At 32.2% G+C, this 21,278-nt stretch overlaps 1 protein-coding gene across 8 annotated transcripts in view; it reads right to left on the bottom strand.

Annotated features, from left to right (window-relative positions):
- Nucleotides 1–21,278, bottom strand: part of LOC139510155 (uncharacterized) — a 46,246-nt gene that overhangs the window by 6,893 nt on the left and 18,075 nt on the right. For 4 of the 8 annotated variants that reach the window (XM_071296505.1, XM_071296558.1, XM_071296522.1 and 1 more), the window contains 5 exons: nt 19,995–20,126; nt 19,184–19,204; nt 4,411–4,586; nt 2,857–2,957; nt 693–788 (listed from right to left, as the gene is read on the bottom strand). In XM_071296505.1, the coding sequence (XP_071152606.1) occupies nt 693–788; nt 2,857–2,957; nt 4,411–4,586; nt 19,184–19,204; nt 19,995–20,069 (469 nt within the window). In that variant the 5' untranslated portion in view covers nt 20,070–20,126. The remainder of the gene's footprint in view (nt 1–692; nt 789–2,856; nt 2,958–4,410; nt 4,587–19,183; nt 19,205–19,994; nt 20,127–21,278) is intronic. The other 4 variants (XM_071296529.1, XM_071296568.1, XM_071296547.1 and 1 more) reach the window with 1 other exon arrangement.

Below are 21,278 nucleotides of genomic sequence, written 5' to 3'. Positions count from 1 at the left end.
ACTACCATAAGTTCTTATAACAAACCTTTAGTACCTGTAATAGCTTATAAATCTTACTAAATTTCTTATAGCCATATATTAATCACAGTCACAGATCAACATTATAGGATAAAAATTCATGTATGTTTTTTTTTCCAAAATATAGTAAGGAGTAGACTTAATTTGCAAATATAGAGATTGTTCTTGTTAATTTTTTTTTAATGTTAATTGGAAAGATAAAAACCAAAACCTGTGCAATAACTGCAGTTAACTTGCTGTAACATTTTTTTTTCTCAGAAATGTTGACATTAAATTTTTAAAGTTTCATAATAATTTATACACATGTACAAACTATATTTCTAAGGATTTTGAGCACATGTTTTCAGCCATAGGTAAGACAATTCTATATTGTGAAAGTCCGTGTTGATAAGTTGTAAATTCATGTGATTGTTGAAAACCTTGTGGTTTGAAGCTTTTAAAAGTACAAATTAAAGAAACTTTCTAATAATCACAATCTTTTAATTCAATATTTCGAATGGACCACAAAATTTCACAAACACTGACTGGTACTTCCACAAATAGTTATTTCTTCAAAATGACTCAAATTAACTAAGCTGCAAGTTGGAACAACACTTATCAATCTGAAAAATGTTATACCAAAGTTTAACTGCATTAGTTAGAAGACACCAAGTTTATCTTTTCTATTACAGTACCTGCTGTTTTGGGACGTAAATTGGACCTTGGTCTGTTAGCCCTTGGTGTTGATGGCTGTGATTTGGAGGAAGTCAGCGGTCTTCCTTGAATCTCAACTAAAAAAGAAAATAACTAAATTTTTTAAAAAGGAAATTTTGTTTATGACAAAGTTGTGCATAGTGACAAATTATCAAACAAAATGGTGGATACACAGAGAAATTTCAAAAATACATTGTTAAGGTCAAATATAATATATGTGTTTCCTCAAACCCTATCTATTCTAATTTTTAGTGCCTACCATTACGCTTTTTATTCCATTTTGGAACAAGCAGTCAGACTGATTCCCTAGTAGAAACCAGCTGAAACATGTTTATTGTAAAAAAGAATAATATTGCCTACCTACTACTGACCCTATTTTTTTCAGCATGTTAGCGGAAACACATGAATTTTTTTTTTGCCTTATTGGGGTTACTTTTATTGCAAGGGGAAAATAAGCTTGAATCTCTGGAGCAAGAAAATGATTACAGTAATTTCCTGTAAGATAAAAAAACAAAAAAAAACATTTCGACTTCTTAATGGTATCAATGTTGTGAAATATTGACAGATCTAATCCTGATTTTATAGAAATTCAATAAATATTATCATCATATGTCAACATAATGGTATAAAGTTATAAGATAAAGCTGCAATGAGTTTACACTTTTCTTTTATCAGTCTTCCATAATGTTTATTGCTGTAAATTACCAAACTTTTTATTGACAGCCAAATCATTGGTAATTCCATTAAATGTTTGTATAATAAACATATTATTTTTATAACTAATTATAAAAAAATAATTATTTTGTCAGCAAAAAATAATTTGAGAATGTTCTCACATTAAGAATAAATGAAGATAAGTTGCATGACTGATTTCAATACTGTTAAATAAGAATAATCCATTTTGAAAACATTATTAAAAGTCTTTATATTGAGAACAAATTAAAAGATTACACAGTGTTATAAGTTAATCAGTACTGGGTGTTTACACAGACAGACAATATGGATCAAACTGTTTAAAAATATGTTAAGTTTCCACAAAAAACTATCGATGCTGTCAGTTTTTATTGCAAAAAACTTTATCTTCAGATGTTTTTCTTGATGATAAAGAAGCTTCTGTCTAAGTTTTGTAAAATTCTATGAAGGTTTGACATAGTTATTGTTGACATAGGAGCTTGTACTTGAGTGGGTGTTGTTTTTTCTCATGCTTGTTTTCATTAATTGTTTTGCATAGTTTGTTCTTGTATTGTGCCGTTACATCTCTGTCCCACTGGTAAGGGGGAGGGTTTGCCGCCAGCAAACTAGTTTAACCTCCCCACATTCTGTATGTGCCTGTCCAGAACCATTTAATTCAGTGGTTTTTGTTTGTTGCTACACATCATATTATTTTTTTTTCTCATTATTTTGTACATGAATCAGGCAACTTTGTGTTACATTTGTCATTTCAGGGCTTTTTTTAGAGCTGAATATGCTGTATGGGTTTGAAGGCTGTACAGTGACCTATAGTTGTTTATTTCTGTGTCATCTGATCTCTTATGGAAGGTTGTCTCATTGGAAATCATTCCACGGGTTTGAAGGCTGTACAGTGACCTATAGTTGTTTATTTCTGTGTCATTTGGTCTCTTATGGAAGGTTGTCTCATTGGAAATCATTCCACGGGTTTGAAGGCTGTACAGTGACCTATAGTTGTTTATTTCTGTGTCATCTGATCTCTTATGGAAGGTTGTCTCATTGGAAATCATTCCACGGGTTTGAAGGCTGTACAGTGACCTATAGTTGTTTATTTCTGTGTCATCTGATCTCTTATGGAAGGTTGTCTCATTGGAAATCATTCCACGGGTTTGAAGGCTGTACAGTGACCTATAGTTGTTTATTTCTGTGTCATCTGATCTCTTATGGAAGGTTGTCTCATTGGAAATCATTCCACGGGTTTGAAGGCTGTACAGTGACCTATAGTTGTTTATTTCTGTGTCATCTGGTCTCTTATGGAAGGTTGTCTTATGGAAGGTTGTCTCATTGGAAATCATTCCACATCTACTTATTTTTATATTGTAAATTTTTAAATACAAAATCACTTAGGTGCAAGTTCTGAACTTTTTAAATGTTGGGTTAATTAATTTAACAGTAAGAGTTCTTTATGTAACATACTGTTTAAGCGTTTAAATTTTCTGAGATGATCCTGGTCACCATGATACTGTCTGTTTGGAGATTGTGGACGTCTTCCCTTGGACGGAGCTGACTGTATGTTTCTGAAATAACAAATATTAACTATTAAAGCACATGTTAATATGTGGTTAGGTGTTCTGGGAGAAAGATCTTTTGAGATTTTTCATACACTTGACTACTTTAGGTAGAAAGGGGAAAAAAAAGGGGGGTGGTGAATACTGCCATCCTGGCTTAAAAAGTAACAGAAAACAATTGGTATAAACCTTTAATGAAATAGGCAAAATTTGAGAGAGGAATGCTATTCATCTTTAAGAATTTTCATCTTTACAAAAAGAAATGTTTTTTATGCCCCACCTACGATAGTAGAGGGGCATTATGTTTTCTGGTCTGTGCCTCTGTTCGTTCCTCCGTCCATCCCTCTGTGCCTCTGTTCGTCCGTCCGGTTAAAGTTTTTGGTCGAGGTAGTTTTTGATGAAGCTGAAGTCCAATCAACTTGAAACTTAATACACATGTTCCCCATGATATGATCTTTCTAATTTTAATGCCAAATTATAGTTTTGACCCCAATTTCTTGGTCCACTGAACATAGAAAATGATAGTGCAAAGTTCAGGTTAAAGTTTTTGGTCAAGGTAGTTTTTTATGAAGTTAAAGTTACATCAACTTGAAACTTAGTACACATGTTCCCTATGATATGATCTTTCTAATATTAATTCCAAATTAAAGTTTTGACCCCAATTTCACGGTCCACTGAACATAGAAAATGATAGTGGGAGTGGGGCATCCGTGTACTATGGACACATTCTTGTTATAAATAAAATTAATACCAACTGAGCCATATGTGAGGGTGGTAATGCCCTTTACCGTCAGGCGTCAAACGAAAATTTACAGTTTAATAGCGTCAAATTTGTTAAAATTTTACAGTGATTCATCAAAATATCGCTATCGTGATTCGTCAGATGTCTCAAATAATTATCTTTACCGTTATTTTTGGGGAAAAAAAGCATGATTCGTCAAATTCTGCTGATTTTTTTATCATTCAAAAGAAAGTGTACATTTTATCGTCTGACATGCACTAAAAATTACTGTTAACGTCATTTGGCAAGAATTTTTATTATTATATGTCATGAAGGTACCCCCATCACTACCCTCATATGTGAAGAGATAACTTTATTAATCTTATCTTATACAGGAATGCACAGTCAATTTAACTATTTTGTTTCGTAGCACTTAAAATAATTCCATGAACCAAATTTTTCTTTTTATTTTCTGAAGGCACAATATAGGAGCTATCTTTCATATCTTGTTTCAAAATCATATATTGACCGTTTTGTTTTCATTGTATTCACACATGTTTTATATCCACAAAATCAGACAAACTTGCATATGTAGCTTAAAATAAAGCCTTGAGAGACTGTGACACATACTTTTTATTATATTTATGAAAACAGCATGATATAAACTTCATTTTGGCAAAGTAAAAAAAACCTGTGTTTTAGAATCCACACTCACCTGACCATAGTTAATAAAATACTTACCTTGGTTTATTGTATATGGAGTGTATTAGTTGATGCTGTTCTTTAATGATATCTGTGGATGATTTTGGCCTATATGTCCTGGTACCGGTCACATCAATATTGACAGTTCGACAGGATAATACTGGTTGTGGAGGGTAATAACGATGTTTTATTTCTATTTCACCTAGTGGCCGCTTCTACAAAATAAAACAAATAAAGTATTAAATAATTTGTGTACTAAGTTTCAAGTTAATTGGGCTTCAGCTTCATCAAAAACTACCTTGACCAACAGCTTAAACCTGAAACTTGCACATTCATTTTCTATGTTCAGTGGATTGTGGAATTGGGGTCAAAAGTCTAATTTGGCTTTAAAATTAGATAGATCATACCATAAGGAACATGTGTACTAAGTTTCAAGTTAATTGGACTTCAGTTTCATCAAAAACTACCTTGACCAAAAACTTTAACCTGAAGCGGGACAAACAGATGGACGAACAAACAACAGACAGACCAAGGCACAGACCAGAAAACATATTGCCCCTCTACTATCGTAGGTGGGGCATAAAAAGTTCAAAACATAAATAGACATCACTATGATCAAAACATAAACAGGCAACATCATGGTCAAAACATAAACACACAACATCATAGTCAAAACATAAACAGGCAACATCATAGTTACAAACCACACTATGGTTGAAACATAAACAAACCACACCATGGTCAAAACATAAACAGACAACACCATGGTCAAAACATAAACAACCACCCCCTGGTCAAAACATAAACAGGCAACACCATGGTCAAAACATAAACAGACAACACCATGGTCAAAACATAAACAGGCAACATCATGGTCAAAACATAAACAGGCAACATCATGGTCAAAACATAAACAGACAACCCCATGGTCAAAACATAAACAGACAACATCACGGTCAAAACATAAACAGGCAACATCACGGTCAAAACATAAATAGGCAACATCACAGTCAAAAAATAAACAGACAACATCAGGGTCAAAACATAAACAGAAAACATCACGATAAAAACATACACGGACAACACCATGGTCAAAACATACACAGACAACACCATGGTCAAAACATAAACAGACAACACCATGGTCAAAACATAAACAAACCACACCATGGTTGAAACTTAACAAACCACACCATGGTCAAAACATAAACATACCACACCATGGTCAAAACATAAACAGGCCACATCATGGTCAAAACATAAACTGACAACATCATGGTCAAAACATACACAGACAACATCATGGTCAAAACATACACAGACAACACCATGGTCAAAACATAAACATACCACACCATGGTCAAAACATAAACAGGCAACATCATGGTCAAAACATAAACAGACAACATCATGGTCAAAATATACACAGACAACACCATGGTCAAAACATAAAGTTGATAAACTACAAATATACAAACAATAACCTATAAAACACTTCATAAACAAAAGGCTGTCACAACGACAGCAAACCGGATTTATTAACATTTATTTGTGTCCTGGCAATATCACAAGAACCATAACTGATGAATGCTGAAAGTGAAAATCGTCAATATCAAATTTGACCTCCATTTTGTAGTCAGTATCAACATATTAAAATTTGAAAACCTTAGATTGAATGGTTCATTAGTAAATGCAACAACGTGAATGGAAACGCCATTTTACGATCTTTCAAGAACCATAACTCCTGAACGGTAAAAGTCAAAATCGTCATTATTAAACTTGACCTCTATTTTGTCATCAGTAACAACATATAAAAATTTCAAAAGCTTTGGTTGAATGGTTTATGAAAAAATGCACAGACACGACTGGAAACACCATTTTTCAATCTTTCAAGAACCATAACTCCTGAACGGTAAAAGTCAAAATCGTCATTATTGATCTTGACCTCCATTTTGTCATCAGTAACAATATATTAAAATTTGGGAAGCTTTGGTAGAACAGTTCATGCGTAAATGCATGGACACGACTGAAAACTCCATTTTTCAATCTTTCAAGAATCATAACTCCTGAACCGTAAAAGTCAAAATCGTCATTATTTAACTTGACCTCCATTTTGTCATCGGTAACAACATATTAAAATTTGGGAAGCTTTGGTAGAACAGTTCATGCGTAAATGCACGGACACAGCTGGAAACTCCATTTTTCAATCTTTCAAGAACCATAACTCCTGAACGGTAAAACTTGACCTAGCTTCCTTTAGTTGTCAGTAACAACATATTAAAATTTTAAAAGCTTTGGTTGAACGGTTCATGAGTAATTGCACGGACAACATTTGATTGCCGCCCGCCCGCCCGTCCACCCTCCCTCCCGCCGTACATCCCCAAATCAATAACCGACATTTTTGTCACAAAAATCCGGTTAAAAACTAAAGATAAGACAAAATTGTCTACTTCATTCGATTGAATTAGTTTATCTGAAAGATTTAAACTGATTTAGTCATTAAAGACGCTCAAATTCAAGCTTAAATATGAAAAATCTATCAAATGTGCCATAATATGTCACTTTTCCAATGGTTTTTGTCAAAAATGAAAGTGGCCGCATTCGTGTTCACTCTGAACCTTTATACATGTTGTGTTTTTTCATCAAATGTAACTTACATTTTAATATTAAAAATAACCACAAATGTGGCTACTTCCATTCATTAAAATATTACTCAAATGCAAAAATTGTGATGATTTCAGTAATTCAGCATGACTTAATGATGTTTGTTCCCGATTTAGTGTGGTTATCATATTTGCAACAGATTATTTTCCCCATACATGTGCATACATAATAAAACTCAAATATCTGTTTTTCATGTTCGAGACATAACTTTATTCCTCAAAAAGAGAATACTAAAGATTAAAGAAAGCTATAAAGTATGGCACTTATAGACTTCTGTAGATTATTAGTAACTACTTGTAATTTCAATAGGGCTTTCTTAAATTACTTGTGACTTATAAATGTTGAATAAATTATAAAAACATTATAAATGTTGAATAAATTATGAAAACATTATAAATGTTGAATAAATTATGAAAACATTATAAATGTTGAATAAATCATAAAAACAATGTGCAATAGTCATGTTTGATGGACAACCCTTTACAGAACAAGTTATCTGGTAAGAAATATTCCTATTGTTTTTCTCTGCTATTCTTAAAGAATCTACAACTGATATAAGAAATATGAATACAAAGACAGGTAGGGTATATAACCCAATAACAAAAATAACCAAAAGACATCTACAGGTCAAAATAGAGTCTAAATTAAAACCTTTTGATGGTCCATAAAGCTAAAATGACAATATTTTAGTTAACGATAGCAGAGATGACACAGATGTGTCAATAGATATAGGAAGATGTGGTATGAGTGCCAATGAGACAACTCTCCATCCAAGTAACAATTTATAAAAGTAACCCATTATAGGCCAAGGTACAGCCTTCAACACGGAGCCTTGGCTAACACCGAACAGCAAGCTATAAAGGACCCCAAAAACTACTAGTGTAAAACCATTCAAACAAGAAAACCAACGGTCTAATCTATATAAACAGCATGGTTGAGCCGTTAGAGAAAATGGACAATAACTACATACAGACAAACAAAACCTAGAGATGTATAATATATCTTATGTGAAAATGACAATTAGAATGATGGTTGTAGTATGAACGTAGTTAGGTCGTAAAAAGAGCGTAATGAGGACGGCAAGGGCGTGCTAGAATCGTACTATGGTCTTGAACAGCATGGTGTAAATGTGGTATAGTCGTAGTGGAAGCATAGTTTGGTTGCGGTGAGAACGTGATGGTCATAGTGAGGTCGTAATAACGTCGCTGTGAGATCGAAGAGCAGGCTCTCGGAATAGAATCACCCTTTCGCTACGCTCTCGCTATGATTGTACAGCGACCTTTGCGATCTTACTACGACCTTAGTGCGCTCTCACCACGCTTCTACTACGACATGATTTCGCCACGACCGCACCACGATTGTTTTGAACATGTTCAAAGTTGGCCACGCTCATCACGATCTTGAAGACCTCACCACGACCGTGATACGACCTTACTGCGATCTTCATGATCTATTACGATCATCAAAATTTGCATTTTTTCACAGATTGTAGTGCGATCGTTGCCTAGTGGGACTGCGGTATTAATGTCTAATCTTTTCAGAATTGGTCATGACATACTATCAGACCATTATTTAAGAAAATGTTATGCAAATTATGACCTTATTTTCTCTGCCAGTTTATGAGATTTAAATTAAATGTTACAGAGAATAGGAATAATGGCAATGTTAAAATAGCCTAGTAAGTTACTCGCCTATAGATGCAAAATTATTGAAATTGATACATGTACCACATATTGAAAAGCTTATAGTAAATGTTATTCAAGCAATATGCCTACCTACATCATAATTTACTAAAAATAGTGCTTTGTTTTAAGCTGATATTTATATTACAATCTTTTAAAGATGGATAAAATCTAGAGTATTTGAACAGATAAAATCTTTTCTGTAACAAAATACAATATTTAGTAATATATCTGTATTAAATGATAGAATGCTCAGGACAGCATTTCATACTCCTGTTGTCAGGTTACGATCTGAGGAAACATTTAGATTCAGAGCTTTTTGTTTTTATGACTTTAAAATATAATCCATTAAACTTTAAAGTCAATTTCATATTTAAGTATTTAGAATTTTCATACTACTTTAAATAAATTAAAAATCGTTTTGATATAATTATTTAAGAAAACTGTTTAGTTTAAGAACCGCTAACTAATGGTTTCCAAACATTTAATTTAAATGGTCCACAAATTTTAAATAAAAAATTAGAACTTTTTTCTACATAAGGACAGGTACAATGCATAAAAAACTCTTACAAAATAGACAAAAAACTCACGGTAATTCCTACATCTTCACAATTGAAATTTGAGAAAAAAATTCACAGTATATTCCTACTTCTTCACAGTTTTTTTGCCTACAGGTTGACAAAATGAAGTCCTCTTGATAACTTGTATGCATATCCAGACATTTACATAGTGAGTCCAAACATTTTTCAAATCAATAACAGAATTTGTTAACTTTTTCTTTGATAAACATTCAACTTACAGACCTCTACGTCAATTACTCTGTCACTTAGGAGTTTAATTCCAATATGGAATTCACATAAACTAAACAAGTTAGTATGAAATACAACACATAAAACAAGATACGCTCCCGAGCAACATTAATCTACACTTTACTTTTACTTTAATGATTCGTGTTTTACCGTATTATGTAACTTTCATGGTAAAAATCTTTAAATTATTTATGACAAATATAAAACTTAATCAGATTATTTTGTCAGGGATGTCATTTTCATTCAATATAGGTAAATAATATATAATAAAATTGTTAGGTATATATTCTAACTCCCCTGCTGTGATTTTTCAGATGAAAACTTTGTGTTCAGGAATGAATGTTTCAGGTCAAGCAAAATAAAAGACCTACATATTCAGGATGAAGCACAGTATGGTAGTATACAAAATATGTGCATTTGATTTCTATATGTTTGCACCAAGTGTGTACGCCTCCATAAGTATCTTACATAAAAACAGTCATTTAAAAATAAAAACAGAATTCTTAAAACTTTTTAAGTCTTTGAAATTATGGAGATGGTTCAACCTTTAATGTAGCATTGCAACCATAAGGATCACCAAATGTATTAGTATTATAAGTATATTTCTGTACAATGTTTAAATAACAACTAGGACAGGTCCAATTTGTTTATTTCTAATTGTGATGTGTCATTTATAGCTTTGAAGTTATTGTTTGAAAATACCTCATTTATTCATTTTTTTTAATTTTTTTTTATTAAGGATTCAATTGTAGGTTATAGTAACCCATTTGTAACATAAATCTTAGAATGATCTGTATCACTATGTCAAGCTAATTGAAAGTTGTTGAGCTATATTGTACTATGAAAATGGTGCTGAAATGGTTAAATACCACTGCCATTCCATTATTAATTTCTGAAAAATGTGTGAAAGCGTTGACCCTATGATCATATATCGACAAAAATATATATTCATTGCACCAGAGTATTTATAAAACATTTATTTTTGAAACGCTAATATAAGTCGATCCCAGACAAGCAGATTATAAATGTATTGCTAATTTCTTTATTGAATTCCTTGATACATTAACAATAACAATAGTAACAGTACTTATTACAGCTTTTGTCATAGAGAAATTGTTGGAGTTATAAATGATGAGAGAAGATAATTCATATTTCTCAGTTACCTATAAATGCAGAGAATCATCTACATTTACTTCAAAGTACCATACCGGAAAGTGACCATAGAATAATAAAATATTCTGCTCACAATATCAAGAAATTATTATTTCAACAAAATTAATAAACCTATAATTAAGTAAAACTTTATACATACCCTTAAGAATATCAAACTGAGATTAAATTACCAGATAGTTTATTACAAGGACATTCCAATAACACTGTTTTGACACATATAAAATGGTTAAACCTAATAAGTTATAATATTTTTTCTTATCAACACCTTTTATCTAACTTGAGGTCTCAACAAATTTAATTAAATGCTAGAACACTGCTTAATTGGCCTTGTTTTAAACAAAGTTACTATAAATAGTTAGTTCTTTATAAAAGTCAATCATTTTGAATGATTATGTAATGCTATACTTAGGTTAATTAATTTAAATGTGATTTTCATTAACTTTGAAAAGTGAATAACAACAACTGGGGAAGTATGCTAAAGTAAGTGAGGGAGTACCAGCTCTTTGTAATAAACCCAACCCAAGGTATCTTGCTAGAAAAGGCTGAATCAAGTTTCAATCAAGCACACCTTAAAGCTGACCTTATCAATAACCAATGTCAAAGAATGAAACAAAGTAATCTCAAATATGAAATCTAATATCTACATTATATGTTAATATTTGAATTGAAAATTATTGCATAAAGTTTATTCTCATCAAGTATGTACTTTATAAAGGTTTTTACATATAAGTACATTTGTACATACAATTAATGAATAAATATTCGTGTCACATATGTATCAAAGTATTTCCAATTTGTTTGTAAAAGTTTACCCATAGATGTCTTTTGGTTTTTCATATATTTGACATACTAGCTCTTTCATTAAATTATATCCAAAATCTCCTTTTCATATTAAAATACTTTTCAATTTAATATTAACTTTGTATGACCAGATTTTCAACATATTTTTTTATGTTTTTCGTTATAAAGAGGGAGAAAAAAAATCTTACCTTCAATATGCAATGATCAAATTTTAAAAATGTGTCAACCCATTAACAAAGACTTTTCTAAACTGTAATAGACCTCCTGAATTGTTTGGACAATACTAATTGGTCAAATTTTTAAAAGACTATCTGTCAGGGTTAATCCAAAATAACAATCATAAAGATCTTTAAAAATCCTATAATCATCTCTTTTAAGAAGATATACAAGCAAGTTCATATCAAAAAGTAAACAAAGTACAGGATAAAAATAACACTTCTTTCATGAATACACAAAGCATATAGAAATCTTCAAAAGGATAGTGGGGACATGTTATAATTCTGTTCTTCAATCAAACTTTAAAATAATGGACAGAAAAGATCAGATTAATATTTTGTCAAAAGAAAACAAAAATTCTACCTTATTATGTTAGTATAGGAACGTTAGTTATTGGCAAATTAAAAGGACAAAAATCTACAAGAACACTTTTTATAATTTTAAAAGAATTTTTAGAACAGGTCTTCTACATTTTGCATGGTCTCGGACTCTCCGCAATGTATCTTGTTTTTAATACTTATATAAAAAAATAAGGTCTCCAGTCATACTTCAGTGATTACCTATATTATCAACCAAATTTTTTTTGGAAAAACACACACACAAAAACACACTGAATCTGCTTATGTCTTATATATTTTTAATCAAAATCATCCTCATGGAACATGCAACATCTTAAAGTGTTCCATATCTAAGGAGAGGTAATTTTTTGTCACAAGATTTTTTTCACTGTGATACAGTGGCGGATCCAGAACTTTTTATAATAAAAATACAATTTTAATATCACACTTAACTATCAAGATTTGTTATTTGAATTTTATTAAAAAGTTGAATAAATGTTATATTTAATTACCTTAGTTTGAAGCTCGGTGTCTTATCACAAATATCCAATGTACTGTCAATAGCACAAAAAAAAGAAGTACAAAAAAGGATGCTTAACAAGACCTACAGATCTTTAACACTGCCTACACTAATAAAGACATAAAATCTGAAAATATTGTTTCAATTCATGACTTGAGTATTTGTGCAGAAGAGTATGTCTGTTTTAGTACAAGTACCCTATTTTTTTAATAACACCTTTTAAAAATGTTCAGAAATGCATGGGTAACCTATTGAATTATTTTCGACTGTTAAATTGTAAAATGTTGAGTCTATCTTAAAGTCTGTCCTTAGCTTTTAACTCTTTCATGGTTATTTTAATTAATCTGCGTTTATAATATCAATAAGCCCTCAAGTGGATTTAAATCTTATAACATATTCACTGTCAATAAATCTGTCATGGAAATGGAAGTAAACTGAAAAAAAAAGACTTTATGTTATGTTATGGGTTCATGGACCCATACATTTGTTTACTTTCAAATTATACATGATTAATAGCATCTTCTGGATCATTCACAATAACCAAAATTGACAAATCTTATTATGCAGGCCTCTGCAATCCCCTAAGAATAAGTCATGCCTTAGTTTCTAATGTCTATCAAAGATTTTAAGCACTTTAACCTTTTATAGAATTTGTCTCATTTTAGAATTTATTAGAGAATAAAGTCTTAAAGGAAAATAAATGACATATTACTGTAATTTTGAACTTTATTCTAAATTCTGTCATGAACACCTGGCAAAACTTCATTAATTACCTTCTTTATCAATATTAGGACTTTAAAAATCTAGATTATCAAACTTATACCTAGTACATGTAATTTCATATTCCATGAATTTCCTCCAAGGATTCATCCCAATCATTTATCAGAGACAAGACTCAAAAGGGTCCAGGATGAGAAACTTTAACCATGCCAATGATTTTTATTGTCAGCCTGTTTACATTTGACTGACAATCCATGTTATGCAAATATTTTGTTGTCAGCCTGTTTACATTTGACTGACAATCACTGTTATGCCAATGCTCTGTTGTCAGTCTGTTTCCATTTGACTGAAAATCAATGTATGTTATGCCAGCCTGTTTACATTTGACTGACAATCAATGTTATGCCAATGTTTTGTTATCAGCCTGTTAACATTTGACTGATAATCAATGTTATGCCAATGTTTTGTTATCAGCCTGTTAACATTTGACTGACAATAAATGTTATGCCAATGTTTTGTTATCAGCCTGTTTACATTTGACTGACAATCAATGTTATGCCAATTGTTTGTTATCAGCCTGTTTACATTTGACTGACAATAAATGTTATGCCAATGTTTTGTTATCAGCCTGTTTATATTTGACTAATAATCAATATTATGCCAATGTTCTGTTATCAGCCTGTTTACATTTGACTGACGATCAAAGTTATGCCAATGGTCTGTTGTCAACCAGTTTACATTTGACTGACAATCAATGTTATGCCAATGTTCTGATGACTGTCTACTTTAAGTTTTGACTAACAATCAATGTTATGTCAATGTTCTGATGACTGTCTATTTATATTTGACTGACAATCCATGTTATGCAAATGTTCTGTTGTCATTCTGTTTATATTTGACTGACAATCAATGTTATGCCAATGTTCTGTTGTCAGTTTGTTTACATTTAAAATAAAATTGAGAATGGAAATGGGGAATGTGTCAAAGAGACAACAACCCGACCAAATAAAAAACAACAGCAGAGGGTCACCAACAGGTCTTCAATGTAGCGAGAAATTCCCGCACCCGGAGGTGTCCTTCAGCTGGCCCCTAAACAAATATATACTAGTCCAGTGATAATGAACGCCATACTAATTTCCAAATTGTACACAAGAAACTAAAATTAAAATAATACAAGACTAACAAAGGTCAAAGGCTCCTGATTGGGACAGGCGCAAAAATGCGGCGGGGTTAAATATGTTTGAGATCTCAACCCTCCCCCTATACCTCTGACTGACAATCAATATGCCAATGTTCTGTTGTCATTCTGTTTACATTTGACTGACAATCAGTATGCCAATGTTCTGTTGTCATTTTGTTTGCATTTGACCGACAATCAATGTTATGCCAATGTTTTGTCGTCAACATGTTTACATTTGACTGACAATCAATATCAATATGCCAATGTTTTGTTGTAAATAGATATAGGAAGATGTGGTGTGAGTGCCAATGAGACAACTCTCCATACAAATAACAATTTAAAAAGTAAACCATTATAGGTTAAAGTACGGCCTTCAACACAGAGCCTTAGCTCACACCGAACAACAAGCTATAAAGGGCTAGTCTATTTACTTTTGACTGAAAATCAATGTTATGCCAATGTTCTAATGTAAGTTTGTTTACATTTGACTGACAATCAATGTTATGACAATGTTTTGTTGTCAACCTGTTTACATTTGACTGACAATCAATGTTATGCCAATGTTTTGTTATCAGCCTGTTTACATTTGTCTAACAATCAATGTTATGCCAATGTTTTGTTGTCAACCTGTTTACGTTTGACTAACAATCAATGTTATGCCAATGTTTTGTTATCAGCCTGTTTACATTTGACTGATAATCAATGTTATGTCAATGTTTTGTTAGCAGCCTGTTTACATTTGACTGACAATTAGTGTTATGCCAATGTTTTGTTGTCAACCTGTTTCAATTTGACTGACAATCAATGTTATGCCAATGTTTTGTATCAGCCTGTTTACATTTGACTGACAATCAATGTTATGCCAATGTTTTGTTATCAGCCTGTTAACATTTGACTGATAATCAATGTTATGCCAATGTTTTGTTAGCAGCCTGTTTACATTTGACTAACAATCAGTGTTATGCCAACGTTTTGTTATCAGCCTGTTTACATTTGACTGACAATCAATGTTATACCAATGTTTTGTTGTCAATATGTTTACATTTGACTGACAATCAATGTTATGCCAATGTTCTGTTGTCAGTCTGTTTACATTTGACTGACTACCGGGTATCAATGTTATGACAAAGTTTTGATGTCAGTCTGTAAATTTGACTGACAGTCAATGTTATATCAATGGTCTTTTTACTGCTTGTTTACATTTGATGCCAATGATCTTTTGAATAGCATATTTAACTAACAACATAATACTAAAATTGTCCTTTAAACAGGATAATGGAAACATTAGATATAAATTGTTTCAACATAGTTTTTTTCAGCAGGATAACTGTGAGTGTTATGTTTAGAATGTATTATCATAAATGTACAACTTATGATATAAATTGTTGGAGCCCATAATGAACAAGCACATGCACATGTATTTAGAGTCAGAGAACATCATTGGACATGAACAAGCTGGTTTTAGACAATACAAAAGCACAGAAGACCAGACTACACATTTATCACAGGTAGTAGAAGATGCCTTCCAATCAAAGAAAGTAACATTGGCTGTCTTTGCAGATTTTCAAAGAGCATTTGATAAGGTATGGAAAGATGGACTCTGTGCAAAAATGCTTAGATATGGCATAAGTTGAAGAATGTACAAATGAACCAATGCTTACTTGTACAATAGAAGAGCAAGAGTGCTGGTAGATTGGCAATGTGGACAGAAAGTACTCTTAAAACAAGGGTCCTACAAGGAGGAGTATTACAACCAACTCTATTCATACTCTTTATGAACGACCTAGTACCAGAGTTACCAAAAGGGGTACAATCAGCACTTTATCATTTATGCAAACGATCTTGTTCTCTGGTACTCAGAAAAGTATGCATCTACAGCTAAATACAGAATACAAACAGCTTTGGATATGATAGTCACATGGGCTAAGCAGTGGTATTTTACCATCCACAGAGAAAAAACAACAGGAACACTCTTCACACTCTTTGGATGATACTCCACTTAAAATGAAAGTCCAACAAACATACCTTGGGGTAACTTTTGACAAAAGAATGATGTGAAAGCAACATATGACATCAGCTGAAGCGAAGGCTAGGAGAAAATTGAACATCATGAGGAAACTTGCAGAAACAAAATGGGGTGCAAATGAAAAAATCTTGAAATATGTCTACCAAGGGAATGCACGACCACACCTTGAATACGGATCTAGCGCATGGATGACTGCAGCCAAGTCTCACCATCAGACTTTAGACAAAGTTCAGAATCAGGTACTACGTATCATCACAGGTGCTATGAAATCAACACCAATAAAAAGTATGGAGGATATTACAAACATACCACCATTAGGTAAGAGAAGGAAGTGCAAAGCCCTGATACAGGCCACCAAATATCAGTGTTCACAAGACCACCCAATGATTACCAGACTGAAACAACTCTCATCAGGCAGACTCAAAAGATCCAGCTTTACATAAGAGACAAGAGCGTTACAAAGACAACACCTGGAAGCTCTACCTAAATATATTGAACCTAAAGCTTTCACAATGGATCACAACCCATGTGAAGATAAACTTGGAAATGTCACCATCCATACCCTTGTTCTGCTCATTACCACCAAAGATGAACAGACTAGCAATGTAAAACACTGACAATGAGCATGCTTGAAGAAGAGTACCTTTCAGAAACCTGGGTAAGAGTATATACAGATGGGTCAGCCACAAATGCAACAACAAAAGGATGGGCTGGTATATACATTAAGTACCCCAATGGAGACAATCAGAGGCAATACCAACAGGCCTACATTGTTAAAACTACAAAGCTGAAGAAGAAGCCCTTACTCATGCTGCACACTCCATCAATAACAAAATCGATAATACACTTCAAGTAGTATTCCTGACTGATGCCCTCTCTGTGCTACAAGCTTTGAAGAACGACAAGCTACCTCAACTCCAACTAGCCTTATATAAAATCAAAATAAAATTGAGAATGGAAATGGGGAATGTGTCAAAGAGACAACAACCCGACCAAATAAAAAACAACAGCAGAGGGTCACCAACAGGTCTTCAATGTAGCGAGAAATTCCCGCACCCAGAGTCGTCCTTCAGCTGGCCCCTGAACAAATATATACTAGTCCAGTGATAATGAACGCCATACTAATTTCCAAATTGTACACAAGAAACTAAAATTAAAATAATACAAGACCAACAAAGGCCAGAGGCTCAAAAGTCTGACAACAGTAATTCAGTGGATCCCTTTGGGGTAATGAACAAGCTGATAAATTAGCAAAGTATGGTGCTGAACAAAGACAGGAAGAAAATCCAGTCTGCTTCACAGAGATGAAGACTATCATCAAATCTCTGTTCAACACTCCACAGCAACAAGACAGTTACCATCAGCTAACAAGATCTGAACAAACCACCATATTTAGACTGAGGACAGGACACAACAGACTCAACCAACATCTACACAAAGTCATGAAGTTGTTCCATTTCCAATGTGTACTTGTAGAGAAGCAGAGCAGGAACGGCGCACCTCTTACAGTCATGCAAGATCCATCAGGCATTGAGAGAGAAGATATGGCACTTAGATACACCACTCAAAGAGAAACTATACAAACCAGTGGATGCCCTACAGAAGACCACCAGATTTGTTGAGGAGACTGGTATTCAAGTGTAAAGGTGAACGATAAGAAGATGATATAAAGTAAGCACTGTATCTTCAGTTAACCCTCTGTTTTAAAAATGTCAAAATGCATTTTATGGACAAAATGAATTGAAAATTTATCTAACGAAATCTTTTAAAAATCTGACCTTAAATGACAAATGATATAAAATCATTTCATTTCATATTTTACTTTTTGGTGTATACATGCCTATTAACTTTACAATACACAGAACAAGCCATTTTAAACACATTACCACACAAGTTATATTCATATATGTCCTTTGTATGAGTATGTCTTATATATTCAGGTTATCTCTAGTTAAACAGACATAGCAATCTAAACAATAGAATTTACTGGGTAAATTTATTAATTTTCAACTTAAATCTGTTTATATGCACTGTTGACACACTACATATGTCTGGCCTGTCAGAAGAAAATTCAGAAAATGACTATTTGATGGACAACAACATTGCTAATTCGTTCAAAGTTCTTAGACCATGAACTAGGGGGCAGGGCCTCAGACGGTTGACAAACTGAGACGTATTAATAGTTTTAGTGGTACACAAAAACATACATTACAACGAATCTGGCTTATTTATGATCTAGTTTTAATGAAACTATGTGAATGTAGAATTTTGAAAACCAAAATATTAAGGCGATAATCAGCATGAATTATAAATTCTGATAGAATTCTTGTTTTCGTCAATGAAATGTTCAATAATATTCAATTAGAATTATTTAAATAAGCAATGCTGCATCAAAAAATAAATTCTGGTGACGTAAAAAACTTGGTTCTAAATAATATGATCCAAATAGTGCTTCTTCCCATTTTCTTTGTCGCCTTTCCTATTCATGAAGTATATTGTCACCTGTCACCATGTCTTACTGAAGTTACATCACAAAAAGCAATTATAACTGACCCTTAAACACAAATTTGAATAAATATTTGTAAAATAAAGTGAACTGATAGCTATAATTTGCAGTGCAGTGTATGGTATATAAAGCATATAATTTATGTTTTTTATAACACAATTTTTCTTTTCATCCTACCTGAATTTCTCCACTTATGAACTGAAAGCACAATAAAGTCTAAAATTTCTATTTTTTTAGCAAAAGGAATTTAACTTATAAATTATAAATGAATCGGGTATGAAACTTTATAGCTTTTTGATTGTCTGATGACTAAACTGTAGAAATTCTGATTATGGGAGAAAATGTCTGAAAGGTAAGAAGATTTTATTTTATTTCAAATCTCAAAGCTACAATGTGCAATGATACATAAAGCCTGTTGTTGCTTCATGGCAGTATAAGATATAAACTTTCGGTTTTATAAAAAGCCTGTGCAGAATTGCTCAAATATATATCTTTTATAGGTGGTAAATACAGACAGACATTAGCAACAATATAAAACTTATATACTGTAGGAATAATTTTATTAACCTTATCTCATGAACTTGAGCACTACTGTAATTGCATTTAAAATGGGATTTTATCTGTTTTAGTGGTCAGTAGGACTACTGCAAATGTTACTGAAAAACTGGTCAAATAAACTAAGTTCAAGCTAATATTTTGGACAGGAGGACAAATTAACTACTGGACATAACTCTCCTAAACATTAGTTTGTTTGACAATGTAAGTCAAATCATGACTCACATTTTATCAACATATCAAATACTTAATTCAGGACCTCTTGACCCCTCATGTTGTTGTATTATCATGATTTAAGGATTGATATAAAAATTAAAATTAAAAAAATCAACAACCTAACATCAAAGCATGATCTTTTACTCTCCAATGCTGTAGTCATTCAACTAACTATAATCAAGACACAATCTACAATATAGTTTCCTATCAGTCTTACCATTGCTTGCTTTCTAAGTATCTTCCTAGCATGCATGTCAGCAAAGTCCATTGCTGTTATATATCTTTGTGCCATCCTACTTTCTGTTTATCTTTAAACTGCACAATAATTCACATCCTTAATTTTGGCATCCTGCAATTAAATTGACAACTTATTAACAAAAAACGTTAACAATCTTTCAAATGAATTTTATAAAAAAGTAAGAATTTCCCAATTTTAATACCATACAATGAAAATATTCCAACACTTTTCAAATCTCAGATAAAAATATATTTTGTTATAAATAATATTCAAATCAAATTTCAGATAAAAATGTATGTTGGTACAAATTATTTGAATAAAAGAACTTCAAACAAAACATATTATATCTAATAACCCCATAGGGTTTAAAAAATAAAGAATTTTGAAATTAATGGCATTAAAACTGGTAATATTTTGCCATAAAACATTAACAATAACATGATGTGTCAATATATGAATAAAATACCGTTAAATCCCATCAGAAAATCAAATAAAACTTAAATGACTTGTTAAAATAGGCACATATTCTATTTTAGCAACTGTATGTTTGCAATAACATAATCTGAATAAAATGCATAGAGGTCTTTTAGATTTAAGATTTTGGGTGTTCCTGTCTCACTGAACATATATCTCTCTTCATTCACAAAGATGATCCAAACTTTACAAGGTTTAATTAGGAACAAGAGAACCAGAATTATCTCCCCTAACAAAATTGCAAGACAAAAATTTCTGGTGTCAGAAAGATACCAAAAAGGACATTCAAACTCATAAGTGGAAATAAACAGAATACAGGCCATCTTTATGCATATAATGCTTATAGGCTGACATTGGGGAAACACTGCCAATAGTCGTAAGGTACAATTAATTTTTGTTCTGAAGGTTCTAAATGCAATGAATTTGGTGTAAGTCTAAGGAATTTCTAAAGTTAATAAACCTGATTGAATCACAAATTAATCTGTTTATTATAAACTAATTTTCTAAACATCAGCTTCAGATCTTCAGGCATCCCAACAAAAATTTCAGAGAAGTATAATTTTCATAAATTTTTGTATCAGATCAATATCTTCAGGAATTACGAAAAAAACTCTTGAAAACTGTTTTATATCAGAGAAGGAACTAAGGAAAAACAGCCTTGTATGATTATTTAATTTTAGATTCTTGTGTATAATTCAGAGTTTAGTATGATGTTCATTATCACTGAACTAGTATACATATTTGTTTAGGGGCCAGCTGAAGGACACCTCCGGGTCCAGGATTTTCTAG

The sequence above is a fragment of the Mytilus edulis genome, chromosome 1 (genome assembly GCF_963676685.1).
Source record: "Mytilus edulis chromosome 1, xbMytEdul2.2, whole genome shotgun sequence".
NCBI classification, from domain to species: Eukaryota; Metazoa; Mollusca; class Bivalvia; order Mytilida; family Mytilidae; genus Mytilus; species Mytilus edulis.
Note: the sequence above shows the minus strand (reverse complement) of the source record. Positions and strands in the feature narration are given on the sequence as shown.